Source organism: Nyctereutes procyonoides, unplaced genomic scaffold (genome assembly GCF_905146905.1).
Source record: "Nyctereutes procyonoides isolate TBG_1078 unplaced genomic scaffold, NYPRO_anot_genome, whole genome shotgun sequence".
NCBI lineage: Eukaryota > Metazoa > Chordata > Mammalia > Carnivora > Canidae > Nyctereutes > Nyctereutes procyonoides.
In genome coordinates, this window is record NW_026575042.1 from 16,126,368 (window position 1) to 16,149,116 (window position 22,749).

The following is a 22,749-nucleotide window of genomic DNA, read 5'->3' on the forward strand; positions in this document are numbered from 1 at the left end:
CCCCACCTCCCATTTCTAATATGCATGTATTCCTTTTTTAAAAAGATTTTATTTATTTGAGAAAGAGAGAAAAACACGAGCAGGGGGAGGGGTAAAGGAAGACGGTGAGAAGCAGACTCCTAGCCGAGCGTGGAGCCCAGTGTGGAGCTCGATCTCAGGAACCTGAGATCATGACCTGAGCTGAAGTCAGAGAGTTAACCAATTGAGCCACCCAGGCGCCCCTAATTCTGTGTGTACTCTGACCTTCAGCGAACAGCATTGTGAATATAAGAACCCAAGAATCATTCCTACCTGTTGGATCCCTATATCCAATCTGTAAATCCTAAAAATCCATTGATATTAATGTAGCTGGAAGCCACACCGCTCTCTCCATACAGCACCACCTTATTCAGGCTCTTATAATATCACAACTGAATTCCCCAAGCAGCCTCCTAATAGGCCCCCCTGTCTCCAACGTTACTCCTGCTCTCTCCGTTCTCTGTGTTGCTGCTGGTGTGATCTTTCTGAAATATAAAAGGGCTTCTACTGTCTAAAACTCTTCACTTGGCCCCTACAGTTATCAACTCCTTCACCTGTGTACACAGTGCTGCTCATCTGCTATGGCTACCTTCACACCAGCACATAGTCACTCCAGCTAATTCAACTAGCAATAGGTCCAGGATGCTGTATTGCTCTTTCTTCTATCTTTAAGCTTTGGTTTTTGTTTCTATGTGCTTGGAATGCCCTTTCTCTGACCCCACAGTTCCAGGAGAGACATAGTCATGGAAAGTGACCAAGTGTGGGCACTAGAGATGAACGTGCATTAGAACACGATAAAGGACACTCACTGAAACTGTTCACGGGAATCCCTATACAATGGGGTGGAAGGGGAGGTGTTAAGGGATTGGGTTTGCATGATATACTTTTTTCCATTCCTATATTTCTTAGATTTTTTATTGAAAATATGCTTAACTTATCTCTTTATATTTTTCACCACACTTTCCCATCCTCACCCTCAGAGACACTGAATCAATGCAGAAGCATCCAGGATTCTGATTTTCCACAGTCTCTCCCCCCACTTTTGAAACTGTTCATCAGTTTTGGGAATTGTGGTTGAAGTGATTATTTTCAATATAAGGCAACTGACATCTCTGAGAAAAGCTCTAACTCTATTATACAATACTTTTTTATTATTTCCTTTTATTTTGTAGTAGCTTAATTCCACTACCAATATACATTCTCAAGTCTCTACTACACATGAATTACCTGTACGAATTATAATAGCCTTGACAGCCATCTAAATAGCCACATTCATATAAAGGGCCTACATAATCCATTATAAACCATGTGTTTGTGCAGTAAGTCTATAAATTATTTTAAAATTAAGGCAAACAAGAAAAAATCTACAAATACAAATATCAGGATTTCTTAAATCCAAAATTTTTAACACTAACTGAAATACCATTTGATTGGCTTTCAAAGCAGTGGCTAGTCTCAAAATATAAAATAGAAAGTTATTACAAATATTGGCTTTGGTATTATATATACCTATTTCCCTACATATTTTCAAGTTTTTGACTTTGGGAAAATATAAACATGTAAGTGTTTTTAGAATTACCTCTTGAAAATATCTATAATACCCTAAAATTCAGACATTAGAGCATCTATTTCTTTAAACTTGTTAGTTATATTTTCAATACACTCTCCAGCTTTTAATTTTATCCCATCAATTACAAGATAGTCCTCTTCATAGTGGTTTTCAAATGGGCTGCATGCAGGAACTTCAGGGTTGCATTTAGATAACTGTAAAAATAACCATACGGTTCATCAGAAGTACATCAAACTTACTGGAAGACCAGGCTTAATTATTTGAACACAATGTAAAGTAGTCAGTAACTCCATAAGCCATAGCAGTAACACAAAGTGTTCTGTTATGCTGGTGGTCAAATAAAATAATGATCCCCATATAGAGTATAATGCATAGTAAATGTGTTAATATAAGAAGGACTGATTATTCAGGCCCTCTCTTTTTTCACCAACATTATACATTTTAGTTTTAATATTAAGCTTGGGGAAAACATGACCTGTTTCATTCTATGACTTTTCTATATTTGTTTATTTTAAAAATTATTATTATAGAGAATACAACTTAAAATTGTTTGAGTTCCACTTTCCATGGCTAGCTTCTCAAAAGCCTCTACATTACTTATACATAGTGATAGTTTCTCTAGCTTAGTAGAAAGAGACACTAGTAAAAATAATACAAAAAACCATAAACACATATAAGATTTCTAACTTCCAGGTTCATTAAAGGTAGAGTGAACTTCCATGAAACTAAGAAAAAAATACATGTAATTTATACAAGTATTTCACATATCAAAAAATTGTACCTTTTAACACAATAATTATTCACTAAACTGTCTTATGCATATGGCTTATCGAATTTGTGAATCATTCAGGTGGATTTTATAAAAATCCGATATTAATTCTCTCTCATTGCTTGCAAAGCTGGGGCATGACAACCAGTGTTAATATTAGCTAAAGAAGAACATAATTAGGAAGATGACTTTACTAAGGAAAATAGCCTCATAAAACATTTCAGTGACAAATAGAAAAGAATTCTGATTATCTACTTGTGTATGCTTTTTTGTGTGTGTTGCTACCCTCACCCAATGCTTGACAGTAATCAACCTGAACCCTCATGCATTAAATGAAGGATGAAAACACCATCATATTTACAACTTTGAAAATAGCTCAAATGATATCTGCTCAGAGAATAAACATGCTCAGAACCTTAAAATTATCAGGTGGCTCTTTTTGGTATGTTAGCTTGTAAGAGTTCACTTTCTCCTACAAACAAAACACAGCTTCAGTTTTAAGTGGTGTTAACTTTGGAAGCCATACTAATTTTCCCTGCTAACTTAAAAAAAGAGAGAGAGAGAGAAAGAGAGAAACCCCTGAGGTGATCATTTCTTTTCTTTTAAACTGGAAATTGTTCCAGCTTTGATAGTTGGTTTCATCGCTATTCTCCTCATTTAAAAGTGAACAAGGCCCTAAATACACTGAACCTGATGTGAATGCCAGACTTACAAAGCTCAGTGTGGAGAATGGCTTATGAACCAGTCCACAGGAGGCACTCACCTGCCTGCCAGAAAGTTAAAATTGTTAATTTTTACAATTCCTAAATGGCTCTTGAAAGCATAAAATAATACAAGAATCAAAAATAAAACCCAAGCTCCTGCCTGGTGATATATTAAAACTATGTATTTTACCTTAAGAAATAAAAATCAGAAGTAATTTTCTGTTCTATCAAGTTACTAGTTATAATAGTAAAATAGAAGCCAATTCTGTGGCTGTAAAAGCTCCAGGACATCTCAATAAAAATCAACCTGGCTGTAGTTTTAAAAAGACAAACTGCAAAGACTGAAAAAACATTGCACAAAACCATATGGTGCTCACACAAAGCACACATTTGCTAGAAAAGAGTAATTTGTATATTAATTACATGTATATAATATATGTGTCACCAATCTATAGATCCTGCTTTATAAAAGGTAAGATCCATATAGAGAAAATAAGTTTTTTCAAAAAAGAACTCTAATTGGAAAAATGGCATTCACAACCCACGCAAATTCAGATATAGGTTGATATTGCCAGTGCTAATTAAGAAAACTATGTTTTTCAACTTGGTAAGAGTTTTTAGCATTAATTTAATTTTCTTTTAGGGTATTGATCTCTTTAACTATAGATCTTGCATATTCTGATTTCTAACTCAATAACAGGGGTGTTTATAAATCATTCTTTTTCTTTTTGGAATTTTGAATGAAAATCATGCAATTGGGCAGTCTTCCAAAGTGTGTAAACAACCTTGCCCATATACAAATACACCTTTTTCAGCATCTGAGAAGGGACAGACTTGGGAATGGGTAGTTGCTCCAAAGTGAGAATGTGGGAATGAAATGAAGAAAGGAAATCTCAGCCCTTCTTCTCTCTAGTGGCTGCCACTGCCAATTCTCGTCTATAATAACAGCTAACCTTAGGTGTCAGTTACCATACAGACTACTTTTCCTGATTTGCCTTATTTAACCCCCCAAAAATCCTCTGAGGCATGTGATAAGCAACTGTACCAAATTACACAAGTCCTCGATGACAGGACTAGGATTGGGACATTGATATTATATTCCACAGTCAGTGTTCCTAACCATTGTGCTCTCTTGGCTCCAGGCATTGTATACGTTTAAATGAATGAATGCAGAATGAACAAAATCTTAAGGATACAGGACTTCTTGCTTCCATTTTTCTTCCTATTAGAGAACAGCTGTACTGCCTTGTGGAAGCGTCTGCCTTATGACTTATTTTTCTCAAACCTACCACCACACTGCTGCTCTGTATTAATGACCTAGGCTTGTACCCTCATTTTATTGCACAAACTTGGAGCTGATGTGCCGAGCAGTTTGTCAACCAAATTAAAACCTATGTTGTCACATACAAATACTGAGTAAAGTAAGCACCCATGGACTTTCTCAGCCCAACATAGGTGGCCAAAAGAACAAAACTGGAAAATTCTACCTCCAGTGTGTCAATAATGAGGTTTGTCCTCACAGAGGTTGTCCCTGTGCATGAACCAGGCAGGGCAGGTTTCTTAGCAAGCTGCTCTTATTCTGGCCCCTTCTGACTGTGAAGATCAGCAGCAGTGGAGAGGTCTCTCTGCAGTGGCACCCCATCAACTACTGTGAGCCCCCTCCATTCTTTCTTCATTCCAACCTCAAAGATCTGAAATACAAAGGGCTTCTCCACTCACAGACTTTATTCAAAGACTGATAGATGCATTCTGACTTTTCAACAGGCTACTAGTTTATTATTCACTTTAGTATAATCAAGGGCTCAAATTTCAGAAGGGAAAAAAAGTTTTCCACCTAAGTAAAATGTACATGCAGAAACAGTTTCTACCATTTACAGAATCTGAAGTTGCTATTTAGGCCTAATCATGATTACCAGGGCTACCTTTTTTCCTGCATTTACTTCCTTTCCATGCTCCTCTTCAGACTCATCAGGTGCTGCTGTGGGCTCTAGTGCCTGCTGTAGCATTTGCTCCAACTCTTTTAGTAAAACTTCTGCCTCAGAGACAACTAAAAAACATAATTAATGTAGTAAAAAATATTACATCTTAGTTAATTCAAATGAATCCATAATCTTAACCACCCCAAAAGATAAAATCATCTAAATGCTACAAGATTAAAAAATATATTTTTTTTATAATTTTCACATATGGCCTCTACTTGATGCAAAATAATTATGGATTTCCAGGCAAATATTTCACAATTATTCCTTTAAAAATGTAGGTGATATTCTTGCTATATGTAGATCACAAAAAGCCCACTAGAAGTATTTTTTGTTTTGTTTTGTTTTCAGTCAGGGCCAAACTAAATTGCTTTATTATAAACCAGGGGTCAGCAAACCTTTCCTGTGAAGGGACAGAGAGTAAATATCGCAGGCTTTGTGATTTCGGTCACAACCACTCAATTCTGCTGTTATGGTACAAACCACAGACATGTACCTAAACAAATGAAAGTGATTATGTTCCAATAAAGCTTTATTTAGAAAAACAAATGGACTGTGGGCCTCAGTTTGCCACCCCTACAGCAAAGTATTAAAACTACTGTTAAAAGGGAAAATCATGTAATTAAGTGGCTAATCTAAACACAGGCTAATCTCTTCCTAATCCAAATACCAGCACATCTTAATTGCTTAATCTGATTATATACATTTTTTTAATACCACACTTACAAAATTCTTTTGCGTGTGTACTACTGTGACATGAATTCACTGAGTTTGATAAGATGTAATAATATCCTCACAAAAGAAATAGATTACCATTATATAACTATATACACTATACTTGAGTCTATAGACTCAACTACTGATTAATAACATGCAGTTGAATTCCCGATTCAAATAATATAAACATTTTTGTTTGATATAGTCTTGTTGAAGTAAATATCAAGGAAAGGAGACCACATGTGGCCTGCTATCCTGCACAAGAGACAGATGGAGCATCTGAGATGTCCTTCCAAGGCAACGTGATTCAAAGATAAAGGCCATGAATACATACCTCATCATTTTTTACTCTGGTGACAAAAATCTGACATACCACCTCCTATTATCTACCATTCTTTGGCAGGTCACCAAAAATCACACTAGGTAGAACAGCTAAAAGTTCATGGAATATGAAAATAGACCCAAGCAAGCAGGACATATGCTTTCAAGCTAAAATATTATCAGTGAATATGGAAGCAAGGCATTCTCAGCACTAAGTTTTAGTTTAATTGTTAAACATATTTTAAAATTTTCTAATTAGTTATTTTTAGGAAGAATGCATACAATATATGCATCCCTTTATGTCTGTGTGAACACACACACACACACACACACGTATCCTTGTACACTATGTTGTAAGGTGAAAAACAGATTGTTAATGTGGAAAGTTTTATGTTTTCTTTCCTTCAGTTCAAAAGAATCCATGTTTTATTAAATCTCCTTTGTTGATAATTTTCTCTTATCTTTTACTCATAAGAAGGAAATTTTAAAATTCTCCTAGAACATTATTAAATAATACCATTAAATAAAGTCATGGGAGGCTATGAAATAGAAAACTTTCCTATTCTTGGTTGTCACTACAGTATTAAAAAAATTTTATTAACATTTTTCACATCACAGTTTTGTCTACAAAAATATTTTTTCATCAATACTTATCACTTGGCCCAAGTACTTTTATATTCAATCAACAAATGTCAGTCCCTAAGGGCAAAGGATTCAAGAGTGTAGGCACAGACCAATGAGCCTTCCTGGTCATCATCTCTTCCCAGTCAACTTAGGTTTTCTCTGTGGAAGAGTTCTTTCAAAAACAGTTTGAAAGTAGCTTCTGGTAAGCCATTTGTATATCATAGAACCAGTTCCTAGGTTTAAAAACACAACAAAAACTGTAACTGACATGTTAGTTTTGTCCACATAGATATGTGTTCTGTGTAATTGCTAAAGCACAGGAACACAGAATTTGAACTATTACATTCTAAAACAATGGTATTCAAAACTTGGTAGGCATAAGAATCACATGAGAATTTACTTAAAAAAGATGAATGCAACCCAGGCCTACTGAATCAGAATTTTCTACAATTATGTATATTTTTATTGAAGCAATTTTGTTAATGGAATTAACCTCTCTTTATAATAGATTTCCTACTTAGTAACCTATTACTTAACAGACAGTGTGGTTATCTTCACACTGATTCTTAATGCCACTCACAGATATTGTGTTTTCCTACTTTAGATTCTGAGTCTAAGGAAATTGATACTGACATTTAATGCACTGTTGAGAAGATGGATTTTGAGCTATGTTATAAAGGAAAAATGGCATACGAACATCTTTATATTTCTAAGGCTAGGCTAAAATACAATCAATTTATGATAATGAATGTCATTGCCGAATGGCATTGTAGGCCCTCCATTTTCAAGTGATCTGGAAAAATATGTACACTGCCTTTTGATCAAAGGGTAGACAAAGTAATGGATGACTTCATAAATCAACCAGGGTTCATAACACCAACTTGATTGATGTCAAATTCTGCTTCCAGAGCAATGGGAGGTTTGCTTTTCTAAATAGATATTCCTATATTGTAAACCAATGGAGTTCAAAAATAATTCTCGAGAAACAGCAGTTACTATAATCCACAAACTAGGTTATCAAAATTGGCCAATGATATCCTCCAAAGATAGAGACAGAATGAATGCCTTTGCTGATTGCATGACCAATCATCTTCTATCTATACTGTTTATCCTGTACTCCCCTGACTTGTTTCAATTTGTTGTTTCGAGTAAAGTGGTAGCATTAAAGTTATTCCATCACTCAGAGAAAGTTTAAAAAAAAGTAAGAGGTATCTTTTATACTGAAGTCCATATCAGGCTTTTAAAAATGAATTTTTATAAAATAATCTGTGTAGTTTTTCTACTCATAATAAGAAATAACTTATTGTTGGTGTCAATAAATCAGCTGCTATTTTAAAAGTCTTTAAATATATATTATTGGAGTTTTCTCCAATCTCTACCTTTCTACTAAATGTTTAAAGAAGCTGTTTATTTCCATATATAAAGAAGCTACTGGTTAGGCTACCTACCCCAAAGCTGGCACTGAAAAATATCACCTTCAATAAACTTTCAGGGTCATTTCAATATTGAAATTTTGAAGGTGTTTATATACAGGAGGGTGAGGAAAGGAAAAAGTACTTGGATTTTGTTTTGTTATTAAGTAATCACAAACACTCCTTTTATATGTTCACAATTTAAAGGTAGAGGTGAGTAAAATACAAGTTGGAGTGTAATGAAAAGGAGAGCGCCATTCCTGGGGACACAAACAGAAACAGGAGGTAAGGAGTTTTCTAGGAAAGGGGCATGTGGGCCAACCCCACCTTTTAGTACAGAGGTTAAAGGTAACTCTAAACCAAGAGTAGGTGAGAAAAGTTTGTCCTGAGCAGCAAGAAATCACCTTTCTCCATGTCACTCCATTCTACCTCCCAACCCCAGCCCCTAAGGCCTTTAAGCTTCCCTAGGGCTTTCCCCATGATATAGACCTTTCCTGTATTAACCATCTTTTCCCATGCTTATCTGTTTCAGGTAGCTGATGGATATATCCTTTGCTAATTTATTAATGAATGTCATAGATTATTAGTTGAACCTGGATAACATGCCAATTTTTTATTTATTTAAACTTCTATAAACTGTCTACTACCCCAAAAGAAATTAAGCCTTTACCAACAAAAACCAATGACACAATAATACAAATAACAAAAACTCAAAGATAAAAAGAAATTGAAAATCAATTCATTAAGGGGGTATAGAAGAGTAATACTGAAATCTTAAAATTGCTTAACTCAACTACAAGTATTGTGCCCAAACCCAACATAATTTAGCTTTAAGATTCTTGATATTCAAAGCAACCAACAAGGAAAGAGCTGCACACTTTAAAGAAGATACATGATTTAGAAAAACCATATAGCCTTGTAAGTGTCTTGGTTTCCCCACTGATAAAATGAGAAATATAATAATATCTACCTTATTTACTTCATAGAGATCTTATAAGGGCTAAATAAATATATATGAAGCATTTAGAACAGTGAGGACACATGGTTATTGTTATAGGTGTTGGCTATCATTATTACTATTGGTATTATTATTTCATCACTATAGATGAATTTTCTTGTCCCTAAACACTGAATAAAGATGAGTTAGAGGGACAATACAAATATAATTCATAATATTCCTGGTAGTAATTCTCCCCAAACAAAGATATGCTCCACAAATAGCTATTTCTTAGATTAAATCTGCATGCAGTTTACATTATTTAATGATCCCTCAACTTGTCTATTAATTTCCAGATATTCTCTCCTTGTTGGATAAAAGGGCTTCTACTGCATATCTTTATCACAGATGAAACAACTGACACTTGGACAGGTAAAGTAGATACACTTAATTAGCTCTCCTCCTGATCTCTAACTAAGGAAGAAAGAAAAGCAAATGGTAGGGCTTAAAATCCAGAAAGGAATAGCAAATCTGGGCATAAACTTATGGGAGATTTTAACGTGGCTCCAAAAAGTAGGGCAGACATTCATGAAGAAGATGGTATAATTTTTACTTGATCTAGGACTGATCCTACTTCAAGCCAAGAAGAAAAGAAGTGATATCAGAGACTTAGATCAAGGAATCCACTGAAATATGGGTGGGAGTAAAAAAAACGAGGGGGGTTATCTACTGATAAAGAACCACTCTTTCAAGAAGTAGTTAACTAGTCAGCACTTGCAAAGAACACAGTAGATTAGATGTTTCTGCTTTTTAGTTGTTCAAAATGGGATAGAGGAGTAAAACATAGATTAGGTTAATGATTTGAACAATTAACTATTGAGACTTGAGAATCACAGAGAATGTGAGACTACTGAAAGGGTGTCAGTGGATAACTATGGAGATGTATTCACTCACTTATGCGGAAGAGTGATTTCCAGACAATGGATTTCTAGCTGTTATGCATTTCTTCTGCAGTAGCCCCATGAGTTGGATGGGGAAGGACCCTAGCCCTGGAGCCCTCAGCTGAATACCAAGGTCTCCTAGTGGGAACTCAGTCCAGGGATAAGCTGACTTTTGCCTTTCTACAGGAATATTTGAACTAATCGTGTAAGGCAAAGGGACAACATAGCTAAGAAAAGGCACTGGGTTAGCAGGAAAGTAGCAGCAGAATAAATTTGAGATAGAAACTACGGAATTTTCTACTGGCTTAGGAGGGGAACAGAAGGATTAAAAAAGATAACTACTCTGTCCTTCTTCTGACTACTTTCTTTTAATAGGTCTAAAGATGAATGGCTTATTTAGTCAGTTGAAACACAATGCCATAGGACCTGGGGGTAGCCACAAAAGAGAGGGAATATGGTTCAGATAACATCTTGGGGTTTAATGGACTTTGAAACCTCTTTACGTGGCTGCCAAAAGTTCCATCTTGCAAATAAGCATTTACCTGCTTTTCAAGAAAAACGAAAATGAAGGAAGAGTAAAGTGCTTTTGAAAACTAAAACTTTCTCTCTGTATTCCACATTCACCCTACTGTGTTCTAATATCAATGGCAATTAATTCAGCTGGAAGCCCCAGGCTGCTGCTTTTCTTCTTTCTCTCCCATTGGCACTTCCAGGACCCCAATAATTTTGGAATGGAGAGATTTGGGATTTTAATGTGTTGATTCTGGTATTTCCTCCCACAACCTCTGGTGTTTGTTTTTTTTAATTAAATACATGACGGAGCCAGAAAAATTTAATTCATGGGAATAGAAACCTAAAGACAACTGAAAATTTCTAGGATATAAACCAATACCAAAAATGACCTACTAATAGTTCTCATACACGTATGTGTATATATATACACACACACACACATATATATATAAACGTTTTTTTTTTCTTTTCAAAAATTACAACTACATTTTTGAGAATTAAATAGAAGCAAAAGAACTAAAAGCAGGAGAGGTCTTCACATACCCATGTTTTCCTTTGATAAGGCATCATCTGAACAAACATTTTCAAAAGAGCATTTTAAAATAGCTTTCCTAGAAAACGAATTTGACAGATTTAGTTTCAAAAGACCAATCATGTATATTTAAATGGTTATTTGTGTATATTCATTGATAATTGTAAATTATGAATATATTCCTTTATCTTGAGGTACTTTTCCTTGGTTGTTTTATACAGTAAGACAGCAGGATACAGTGAAAAATCAAAGGGAAATAATATTGATCTGAGCTCTCACTAGGTAAAAATCACTAATGAGTCACTGAGTACCTTATATAGGCTTTTTCATGTAATCTTTCCCCAAAAAAAACCTAGTAAGTAATTGCTACTCTCATTTTATAAAGAAATTGAGGCTCTGAGAAATTGAGAAATTTGACAGTGCAGGAAAAGGTTGAGCATGACACAGCTAAATTCTGTCAGACTGCAAAATCCATGCTTCTCCCACCATACTGTGTTGCTGACTTAGAGTCAGAAAACATTTGTTCAAACACATTTTCTCTAACCAGAAGATCTTGAGAAAGCCATTTAGTTTCTCTAAGTCATAAACTTTTCATCTTTCAAACAGAAATGATTATGATACACCCCCTGCCTATTTGATGGGGTTACTATGAAGCATAACTAAGATAAGGCAGTAAGTCCTTTTTAAAAATTTAATTATCCGTCTTCTGAAAAAGGACAAAGAATAAGAGAAGGACTGTTACACCAGAGTCAGACTTTGTCTTTGAGCAGGACTCCTTTTAATACAGCACTGATTATCATTCATCAAAAAAATAAGTAAATAAACTGTATGGTTGATTCAATGATAAACACTAAAACCTGCCATCAGTGGCTTATCAGTTCATTATAAAGGTCTGTTTCTGGTTTGCACTATTTTTAAACTAAGCACCTGCTTCTCATCTGCTTGCTCCCATGATATTAATCTTCAACAGTTCTGCTTCAACATATTTGTATAAACATAAAACTTTCTCCATACTTTTTTTTTGTTTTTTTTTAAAGACTTTATTTATTCATAGAGACACACACACACACAGAGAGTGAGAGAGAGAGGCAGAGACACAGGCAGAGAGAGAAGCAGGCACTATGCAAAGAGCCCGACATGCGACTCAATCCAGGGTCTCCAGGATCATGCCCTGGGCTGCAGGCGGCACTAAACCGCTGCGCCACCAGGGCTGCCCTTTCTCCATACTTCTAAGACTACTACTTATACTTTAATTCTTTTAGAAAATTTTAATGCTTCCTTAGAGAAAAAGAATCAAGAATCAAGAATCAGGGGGAAATGTCATAACAATTAAATCCAATATATACATTTCAAGTTTATCATAATACTTCTCAATAAAAAACATACCTTTTCCTTCTTCTAAATTTGGGCTGCTTCTTTTCAGTAGTGTTTTTGGAAACTTGCATCTATAAAATAACAACAAAAAGATGAGTTAGTTAAACTGGGACTAGATGAGTTCAGTAAGATAATGGGTCCCCTATGGTCCAAGTAATTTAGTCCAGAAGATAAACTCTGGCCCACAGCTCTCAACCACACCTGAAACCCCAATTCAACCACTTAAAGGTCACTACAATCACACCACTTAAAGGTCACTACAATTACACTGATCTGTGCAACTTCCAGGAATAGTAAACTAATCCAGTATGAATGCCCATCTCCCATTTCACTCCCCTTCTCACTTAATACTACTCATAATAATATAGTAATACTAGGTTAAACACATAATAATACTAGGTTAAACAACCTCTAAGTTTTAAAAACATAAATCACCTTTAAAGAAAGAAAAAGAACTATTCAGATGCCAGAAACACGTGGAGTGCAAAACTATACAGATAGGAACTGACATGGTGAAGGCCTACAAAAATGTATCAGGATAGGTGCAAAGTGTTTGGGATTTTAATATCTAAGTGAAGATGAGATGAAGGATGTGGAGAAATCAGCACCTTCACACAGTTGGTAAGAATGTGAAATGGTGGAGCCACTTTGGAATACAGTTTGACAGTTCTTCAAGATGTTAAATGTAGAATTATCTTATGATTCAATAATTCTACTCCTAGGTATACATCCAAGAGAAGTGAAAACATTATGTCCATACAAAATTGTATATAAATGTTCCTAGTAGCATTATTCATAAGAGCCCCAGAGTAGAAACAACCCAATATCCATCGATGGGTAGATAATATGTAGTCTATCCATACGATGGAATATTATTTAACCTTTAAAAACAACAAAGTCCTGACAAATACTATAACATGGATGAATCTTGAAGCCATTATGCTAAGTGAAAAGTGAAAAAAGTCAAACACAAAGACTACATGTTGTATGATTTTACTTATCCAAAATGTCCATAAAAAGGCAAATCCATAGAGACAGAGATAGATTGGTAGTTGCCAGGGATTAGTGAAAGGTGGGAAATGGGCAGTGACTGCTAATGGGTGTGAGGTTTCCTTTTGGGGTGATGAAAAAAAATGTTCTAAAATTATATTGTATTGACTGTACATACTGAAGTATTATATGTATTGACTACAAAACTGTGATCATACTAAAAACCACTGAACTGCATACTTCAAAAGAGTGATTAAGGTGCCTGGGTGTTTCAGTAGGTTAAGTGTCTGCCTTTGGTTCAGGTCATGATCTCGGGGTCCTGGGATCAAGCTCCACATCGGGCTCCCTGCTCAGTGGGGAGTCTGTTTCTCCCTCTCTCTCTGCCTCTCCCCACTGCTCATCTCTCTGGCTCTCACTCTCTCTCAAGTAAATAAATAAAATCTTTAAAAAAAGAGTGAATAAATTACATCTCAATAAGGTATAGTTTTTAAAGAATTTGGTGACATGGAAAAATGGAAAGTAAAGAGATAGAATATAACATATAAATGATTAACAAAAGGAACCCAACATAGCAATGTTACTTTAGAAAAAAAAAGCATAATCAGAGATAAAAAGGGTTATTATCTAATGCTAAAAGAAACAATCCATCCAGAAAATATAACAGTCCTGACCTATACATACCTAGAAGCTCAGCCTTAAAATATATAAAGCAAAAAACAGAAAAGAATCGCAAGTAGAAACTGATTAATCTACAGTTAAAATGAGATATTTTAATTTACTTTTCATATGAAAATGATAAAGCAAAAAAATTAGCAAAGAAACAGTAATGTTCAGTAACACAAATAAGTTTAATAAACTAGCACTGGAAACTGGCACTGAATAATTAAGGAATATGTATTATTTTCAAGCCTGAAACATTTACAAATGTGATCACCTACTAGGTCACAAAGGAAGCCTCAAAAGTATTAAAGTAACTTCTCTATTTTACAGACCAAAGTCACTGGCTAAAATGCAATAAATAAGAAATCAAAATCCAAAAGATAGCTGAATAAAATTTGTAATTAATTCATAGATATAGAATTTACATTCACCCATGAACCAATCCATGATAAGAGTTATGATCCATTTAGATCAGAGTCACTGTAGTACATTTTAGTTAATAGTACACGTGACTTATCTTCTCACTGGATAATATATTTGTCTCCATGCCAAACCTTGTATCCTATAGGTGCCTGTGAAGTGTTTGGAGAGTAAATGAATGAATAAATGTTCAGAGAAAGATACAATCAAAACAAATTATCACTAGGAAAAAATAGTGCCAGTGCTACTGTCCATTCTGTACTGTCATGGTTGTTGAGTTAAATCTTTAACAAATTCATACAATTTACCCTCATTTCCCAAGATAAAACTTCAATGCAACTTTCACCTTAATATTTGTTAGCTTCCTTTTATTTATCTTTTCACTTTAACCTGTGAAAGTGAGCAGTTTCTTAGCCCATTTTGTCTAAATCTTTCACGGTTACATTGATCTTAATTTTACTGATCTTGATACAAGCATCCACACTGCAAGGGGTGGGAACACTTTTTTTTTTTAAATGTACTAAATGTTTAGCAGCTAGCAGAGTGCCATTCACATTGTATGTTCAAAAGCATTAATTATAATAAGATGAAGGTTGAATTTAATAACTCTTAAAGCATTATTAAACAGCTTAAATACCTTAATAATCATTCAAAAGAAGTTTGTATGAAACACTCAGGGAATTCATATTATTATGATGTTAAAAAATAAGTGGGTTTTTTTTGTGTGTGTGTGATCTTTAACCTCAAGGTAATATTCAAGCACTTTTTCCAGCACTGTGGAAAGTAAGTAAAGTAAGAAGTATATGGAAATATTATTGTCTAAAAATCATTGTTCTACATCTCCAAAGACAATGTAGAGCTATTATTTTTATCTTGTTATTAAGGATCAGCTTAAATTATGTGCATATTTGAGCTTAAAGTAAAAGGGTTGCTACAAGGGGAAATAAGATTAAGGTAACAAAGTACAAACTACTTCATAGGTATTAATAGAAAGAAATAATGTTAAATACCTTCCATAAATCAATGAGATTTCTGTTAGAGATAATAAATTCCTTTCTGCTTTGTTAAATATTCCATAGCAGCCAAAATGAACTAGTAGTCAGTATTGCCAAATGCCCTGTACATTCCAGCTCCAAGCCTTGATAAAATATGATATGATGGAGAAGAACATTGAATTTGGAATGACAGGATCATGATTTGAATTTAATCCCTGGTACTTACTAGCTGTATCACTTCTGGTAAATCACTTACCACTGGAATATGTAGCAAGAGCCTGGTATAAAGCAGACATGTAATAAGTATTTTCTGACTAAATGACCATTCTGTATTTCAAGATCTTTAATAATTACTGCTAAAAAATAACTACCTTAAAGCATTTGGGGGTAAGATGAAATTAAATAACACCCCAGAAAATATCTAACAGAGCTCAACAATTAGTCAATATTCAACTGTTGTCTAACCTATTATACTAATCCACTGGGCTAGTATCAGAATTCTATCCTTTTTCCTCAGAGCATATGGCAGAACTTGATGTTTTGGTATGGTTGGACTTATGGGAGTTTATTTGTTATCCAAGGCTGCAATAACAATTTAACACAAACTTGGGAAAGCATCAGAAATTTATTTACTTATTGTTCTGTAGGATAGAAGTCTGTCTCTTATGGAGAGACTCTTCAGGATGCTCATCATTGGATTAAGGTCCACCTAACCCAGGATGATCTCATATCAAAATCCTTACCTACATCTGCAAAGATCCTTAATTCCAAATAAGGTCACATTCTGAGGTTCCTGGAGAACATATTTTCTGGGGGCTACTATTCAACCCACAAGTAGATACTTATAATCTTTATCTATTTCATCCCTTCCACTTCTCTTTCTGTGTTCCACATCTGATTCTCCTATGTTGTTGAGCCTCATGCTATTCAGTCAGGGCTGCTATGTGCAGAATTAGCAGCCTCTGAGAGTTTGTTAGACAGGCAATTCTCATGCTCATCTGAGGCCTAACTCAGAATCAGAAACTCAGGGAGTGAGGCCCAGAAATCCATATTTAAGTAAGCACTTCAGGTGACTTGTACCCAAACTAGAGTTTTCTAGGCATTGGTCTAGTCAACACCCATCCATCCAAATATAATGCTATACTGTCATTGATTTTAAAGAAACCAAAACAAGTGTTAATTCTTTTCTTTCGAGATATAGAGGCATCTACAAGAGGCATATGTATAGAGAGCAAATGCCATCTACTGAAAAAAATATTTATTTATATATTTAGTGGTAATTAGGATTGCTGACTGGAATGGCAAATGACAGAATTGCCTTTGATTGCCAAAATAATCCATAGGAATTGTGTTTACATCAGATTTATATAATCTTCATAAAGTAACTTGACATTGCCCATTTCCTTAAGTTACTAATATCTAAATTAAAACCATTTTATTTTTAAGAACAGCTTTGTGTTAAATCTGAGGGCATAAAATTTTAATTCAGCATTTTATGTTCATAGAAGACATAAATATGTTTTGTAACCTTCCATTGAGAGTAATTGACAGTCAATGATCACTAAAGAGCTGCCTACTTTGACAGAATTTCCAAACGTGAATATGTGCCTTGAATAATATACACAAACTCCTTGTCAAAAGTTATCATATAGGAGGAAAAGCCAATATTTTCATTTCCCTTTGGAAAACCTGCTGGAAGATACGCTTGGAATAAGGATGAAAACTAGTTTCATGCAGCATTGTAAATGATGGTTATTACTTAATCTGAGTATCTGGAGAGTACAAATAATAAAGTTAAGTCTTCGGGCCTAGATAATGATTGTTTTCACTCTTCTTTGAAAAAGGAGAAAGTTAAAATAATCATTCTCTAGTCCTATCTTAAACATGATTTTAACAGAGAGAATACAAATCTAGGGCTTCTTACATAAATGTCAGTCAATTACCACATGCTCCAGTCCAGTCACTCTTGGTAGAGCTCAGTATTCCTGCAAGATTTGGACAATATCAGAGATCAGTCTCTGGCAATATGACTTATAAATATCTTGCTATCCTCTGCACTATCTTTAGCTATGTGTAAGTTCTCACTAAAGCACTGTGGATTTCTCTGCTTTGAGGGGCTTAGCAGAGAAAACACTGTAGTGTGTATTCAAGCAGTGAGCTGAGACAGAGGAGAGTATTTTCCCTAAAAATAGAAGTTGACCACTAGACCACCTTAAATAGAAGGCATGAAAGACTTTCCATTGATATCTCCCAATCCAGGCTGAGGATACAAGTAACAGCACACTTCAAGAAGCTCTATTATTGGCTACTTTACTGATAAATTTTAAAGTCTTGGACTTAATTTTTTTAATGGTCTTTGGCTATATAAGAGGTAAAACATAACAAAATCAGGCTTTTTTTTTAAATAGGACAGGTTTCTCTTATATCTATAAAGAGATTAAGAATCCTAAAAGCTAATGGAAACAGGGTATCCAGGGAGTAAAGACCTCCATGAAAAGTAGAACTTATGTCACAGTTGTTTATCTGACTCAGTGGTACCAGTAAATTAGATTATTTGATCTCTACTTGAAAACTCTAAAAATCTGTCTGTTGCAAACAATTCCAGTTTCCATAGTTTTTCCTAAAGTTACTGTATTTTTTAGCAAGAGGAGAACATAGGGTTTTTAAGGAAGATTTCCTAGAATTGACATACAGGTCTACCTTGGAAATATTACAGGTTCAGTTCCAGACCACTGCAACAAAGTGAATATTGTAATAAAGTGAGTCAAATGAATTTTTTGGTTTCCCAGAGCATAGAAAAATTATGTTGATAGTATCCTGTAGTCTATTAAGCACACAAAGCATTATGTCTATAAAATGTATATACCTTAATTTAAAAAATACTTTATTGCTAAAAAATATGCTAACCATCATCTGAGTTTTCAGCAAATCCTAGTCTTTTTCCTCGTAGAGAGTCTTCTCTTGACGTTGATGGCTGCTGATCAATCGGGGTAGTGATTGCTGAAGGCTGAGCTGGCTGTGGCAATTTCTTAAAATAAGGCAACAATGAAGTTTTCCACATCAACTGACTCTTCCTTCCACAAGCAATTTCTCTGTAGTGCATGATGCTGTTTGAAGGCATTTTACCCATTACAGAACTTTCAAAATTGGAGTCAATCCTTTCAAACCCTGCCACTGCTTTATTAATGAAGTTTGTTATATTCTAAATCCTTTGTTGTCATTTCAACAATTTTCACAGGAACTGCACCAGGAGTAGATTCTATCTTAAGAAACCACTTTCTTTGTTCATAAGAAGCAACTCCTCATCCATTCAAGTTTTATAATGAGATAGCAGCAATTCAGTCCCATCTTCAGGACGACTTCTAATTCTGGTTCTCTTGCTATTTCCACCACATCTGCAGTTACTTCCCCCACTGAAGTCTTGAATAACCCAATGTCATCCATGACGGTGGAATCAATTTCTTCCAAATTCCTGTTAATCTTGTATTATGACCTCTTTCCATGAATTACAAATGTCCTTAATGACATCTAGAATGGTGAATCTTTTTCAGAGGGTTTTCAACTTACTTTGCCCAGATCCATCAGAAGTATCACTCTCTATGGCAACTACACCCTTTTAAAATTTATTTTTTTAAAATAATAAGACTTGAAAGTTGAAATTACTCCTTGATCCATGGGCTGCAGAATGGACGTTGAATTAGCAGGTATGAAATCAACATTACTCTCATTGTACATCTCCATCATAACTCTTGGGTGACTATGTGCATGGTCAATGAGCAGTAATATTTTGAAAGGAATCATTTTTTTCTGAGCAGCAGATCTTAACAGTGGGCTTAAAATATTCAGTAAAACATGTTGTAAATAGAGGTACTGTCATCCAGGCTTTGTTGTTCCATTTATAGAGCACAGGCATAATAGATAATTTAGCGTATTCTTTAAGGGCCCTAGAATATTTGGACTGTAAGTGAGCACTGGCTTCAACTTAAAGTCACCAGGTGCATTAGCCTTTAACAAGAGTCAGCTCACCCTCTGAAGCCTTGAGGCCAGGCGCTGACTTCTTTCCAGCTAAGAAAGTCCTAGTTGGCATCTCCTTCCAATATAAGGCTATTTCATCTACAGTGAAAAAAAAGTTGTTTAATGGAGCCACATTCATAAATTATGTTAGCTAGATCTTTTGGATAACTTGCTGTGGCTTCTATATCAACACTTACTGCTTTACCTTACACTTTTATAAAGATGCCTTCTTTCCTTTAACCTTATGAACCAATCTCTGCTAGCTTCAAATTTTTCTTCTCTCAGATTTCACAGAACTGAAGACAGGGCTTTCCCATGGATTAGGCTTTGGCTTAAGGGAATGTTGTGACTGGTTGGATCTTCTATCCAGGCCACTAACACTTTTCTCCAGATCAGCAATAAGACCGTTTGGCTTTCTTATCATCCATGTATTCACTGGAGTAACACTTTTAATTTCCTTCAAGGACTCTTTCTTTGCATTCACAACTTGGCTTTTTGGTGTAAGAGGCCAAGCTCTTAGCCTATCTCAGTTTTTGACATGCCTTCCTCACTAAGCTGAATCATTTGTAGCTTTTGATTTTTTTTTAAGATTTTATTTATTTATTCATGAAAGACAGAGAGAGAGAGAGAGAGAGAGAGAGAGAGAGAGAGAGGCAGAGACACAGGCAGAGGGAGAAGCAGGCTCCACACGGGGAGCCCGATGTGGGACTCGATCCCGGGTCTCCAGGACCACACCCCGGGCTGAAGGCGGCGCTAAAATGCTGGGCCATCCAGGGATCCCCTGTATCTTTTGATTTAAAGTAAGAGACGTGATTCTCCCTTTCACTTGAACACTTAGAGGCCATTATAGGGTTATTAATGGGCCTATTTTCAATATTGTATGTTTCAGAGAATTGGGAAGCCCAAGAAGAGGGAGAGAGACAGGGTAATGGATGGTTAGTGGAACAGTCAGAACACATTTATCAATTAAGTTCATTGATTTACATAGACATGGTTTGTGACAACCAAAAACAATTATAATAGAACATCAAAGATCACCGAACACCGATCAGTATAACAAATACAATAATAATGAAAAAGTTTAAATATTGCGAGGATTATCAAAATGTGACAGTTTTATGCAATGAACAAATGCTGCTGGGAAACTGGTGCAGATAGACTTACTCGACGTAAGGTTGCCACAAACCTTCAATTTATAAAAACCATGACATCTGTGATGTGCAATCAAATGAGGTATGCCTGTATTCCAATTAAACTCCAAAAAACTGATGCACAAGAGCATTCAATGGTTATGGTACCCATACACATTTTTCCTGGATAAAAAGAATGAATGTTGAGAGCTTCATTATCTGTTTCTTCTATCAACTCAAGTAGTAAATATAACCAGCCTGATTCTTTGACCCATGGATCAATGTCAAACCTTCTCATCATTTATCTTAAGCATTATGCAAAAGAAGATGATCTCTCTTCTATGTTGGAATGCATAGACTATGCAAAAGCATACTTTAAAAAATATTCTTTCAAAATTTTTGTGTAGATCTAAGTCTTTAAATAACTCTCTAGGGATTCCAGAGATTGAAGTAAGACACTCCTGCACTTAGATTCATGGAAGGAAATGGAAGATATATCTCCCTTTGATCTGTATGACTGCATTCCCCAGTATGTAGGGGACATACAGATTTAAGATGTGTATCTAATATATGAATTTCATGACACAGCAAATTATTTTTGGATTAAAGTGAAGATATTAAATACATAAACAAAAAGGATAAATATCATCTTAAAGTTAACATAATTCTAAAGAATTAAAAGGTAATAATTTATAGGTCTTCAAGAAAGGCGATAGGTTTGTGCTGTCTAATATAAATGAAAAGTTGGGAGGCTTGTGGGAAGAAGCCAAATGTTTATCAATTTGAAAATATAGATGAATTCCAATAAGTCATAAGTTGATTCTACTAATTTTCACTGACCCTGTATTTTTTCCAGTGATAATGCTCCCCTTTCGCAAACAGGAAAACAGTAATTATTACTATTAGGCATAGAAAGATCATTTAATATTTAGTGTAATAGCTACAGTCTATAAAATACAAACTCATTATTCAAATTCCTATTGTACATTAAATCAATAATAACTCTATTGATTACTAACATTGTTTTTGGTTTTAATGAAATGGGATAAGAAAGATGATGGTGGATGAGGAGTATTCCAAACTTTAGAAGAAAATCAGATTCATCTTATATGTGGCTTCATGTTGGAGAGGTGACTGATGTGTCTCTGAATCAGAGAGAAAGGATAATAGTTGTAATAAATATAATCAGCAAAATAAATGGAAGAAAGCTGCATAACATAACCTTTAGTTCAAATAATAAAGGACAATACCTGGAAACTTATGTGATAACTGGGACTCAACTTGAAGAGATTTTTGTTTCTTAACAAAAGAGCAAGCACATTTTGTAGAATTCTCTTTATTACCTTCTGGCTCAACATTAAAATAGAGAGTTCTGACTGAAAAGTTTTGAATTTCTGGAATCTTTTTCACCAGCTTTTAAGTATTTAAGTACTTGAGTTCCAACTGAATTAATATCTTGAGTGAATTTTTAAATGGCCATTATGTATATAGAAACAAAACTACTTTGTTCAACATTTCTATTGTTTTAATTGGTAACATTCAAAAATGATAACTTTTTGTTTGCTTTTAGTAATTAGGATGAAAACAATTCTTTAAAAAATATTTTTAAGATTTTATTTATTTATTCATGAAAGACACACACAGAGAGAGAGAGAGAGAGAGAGAGAGAGAGAGAGAGAGGCAGAGACACAGGCTGAGGGAGAAGCAGACTCCTCACAAGGAGCCCAAAGTGGGATTCGATACTGGATCCCGGGATCACACCCTGAGCCGGATCACTCAACCGCTGAGCTACCCAGGCATTCCAGTATGAAAACAATTCTTAAGAGAGAGAAAAAATCATTGATAAACATAAATTTCTATTTACCAAATACCACATGTGCATAATGAAACCTGAATTTTCACAGATAATCACTGCACTGGAGAAATCACTGGCTTAAGAAAGCATCTCTAATATTCCTTTCCACTTGTACCTTCTATAGCACGCCCTCAATACTACAACTCCAGCAGCAACAGACACCCTTGCAGCCCTGTGATGGTAACAATGTCCTTTATAGCCAGCTGCTAGCCAACACCTCTTCCATGGCAAGCCCTGTGAACTTGGAGAATAGCATGACCTTCACACTAGGACA

The 22,749-nt window shown here is 35.0% G+C and overlaps 1 protein-coding gene across 1 annotated transcript in view; it reads right to left on the reverse strand.

Moving 5' to 3' along the window:
• Positions 1 to 1,205: 1,205 nt before the first annotated feature.
• Positions 1,206 to 22,749, reverse strand: part of ZCWPW2 (zinc finger CW-type and PWWP domain containing 2) — a 122,419-nt gene continuing 100,875 nt past the window's right edge. The window contains exons 6-9 of the mRNA XM_055321451.1: positions 12,424 to 12,482; positions 11,049 to 11,116; positions 4,984 to 5,108; positions 1,206 to 1,782 (exon numbers count right to left, since the gene is read on the reverse strand). Of these exons, the coding sequence (XP_055177426.1) occupies positions 1,621 to 1,782; positions 4,984 to 5,108; positions 11,049 to 11,116; positions 12,424 to 12,482 (414 nt within the window). The 3' untranslated portion in view covers positions 1,206 to 1,620. The remainder of the gene's footprint in view (positions 1,783 to 4,983; positions 5,109 to 11,048; positions 11,117 to 12,423; positions 12,483 to 22,749) is intronic.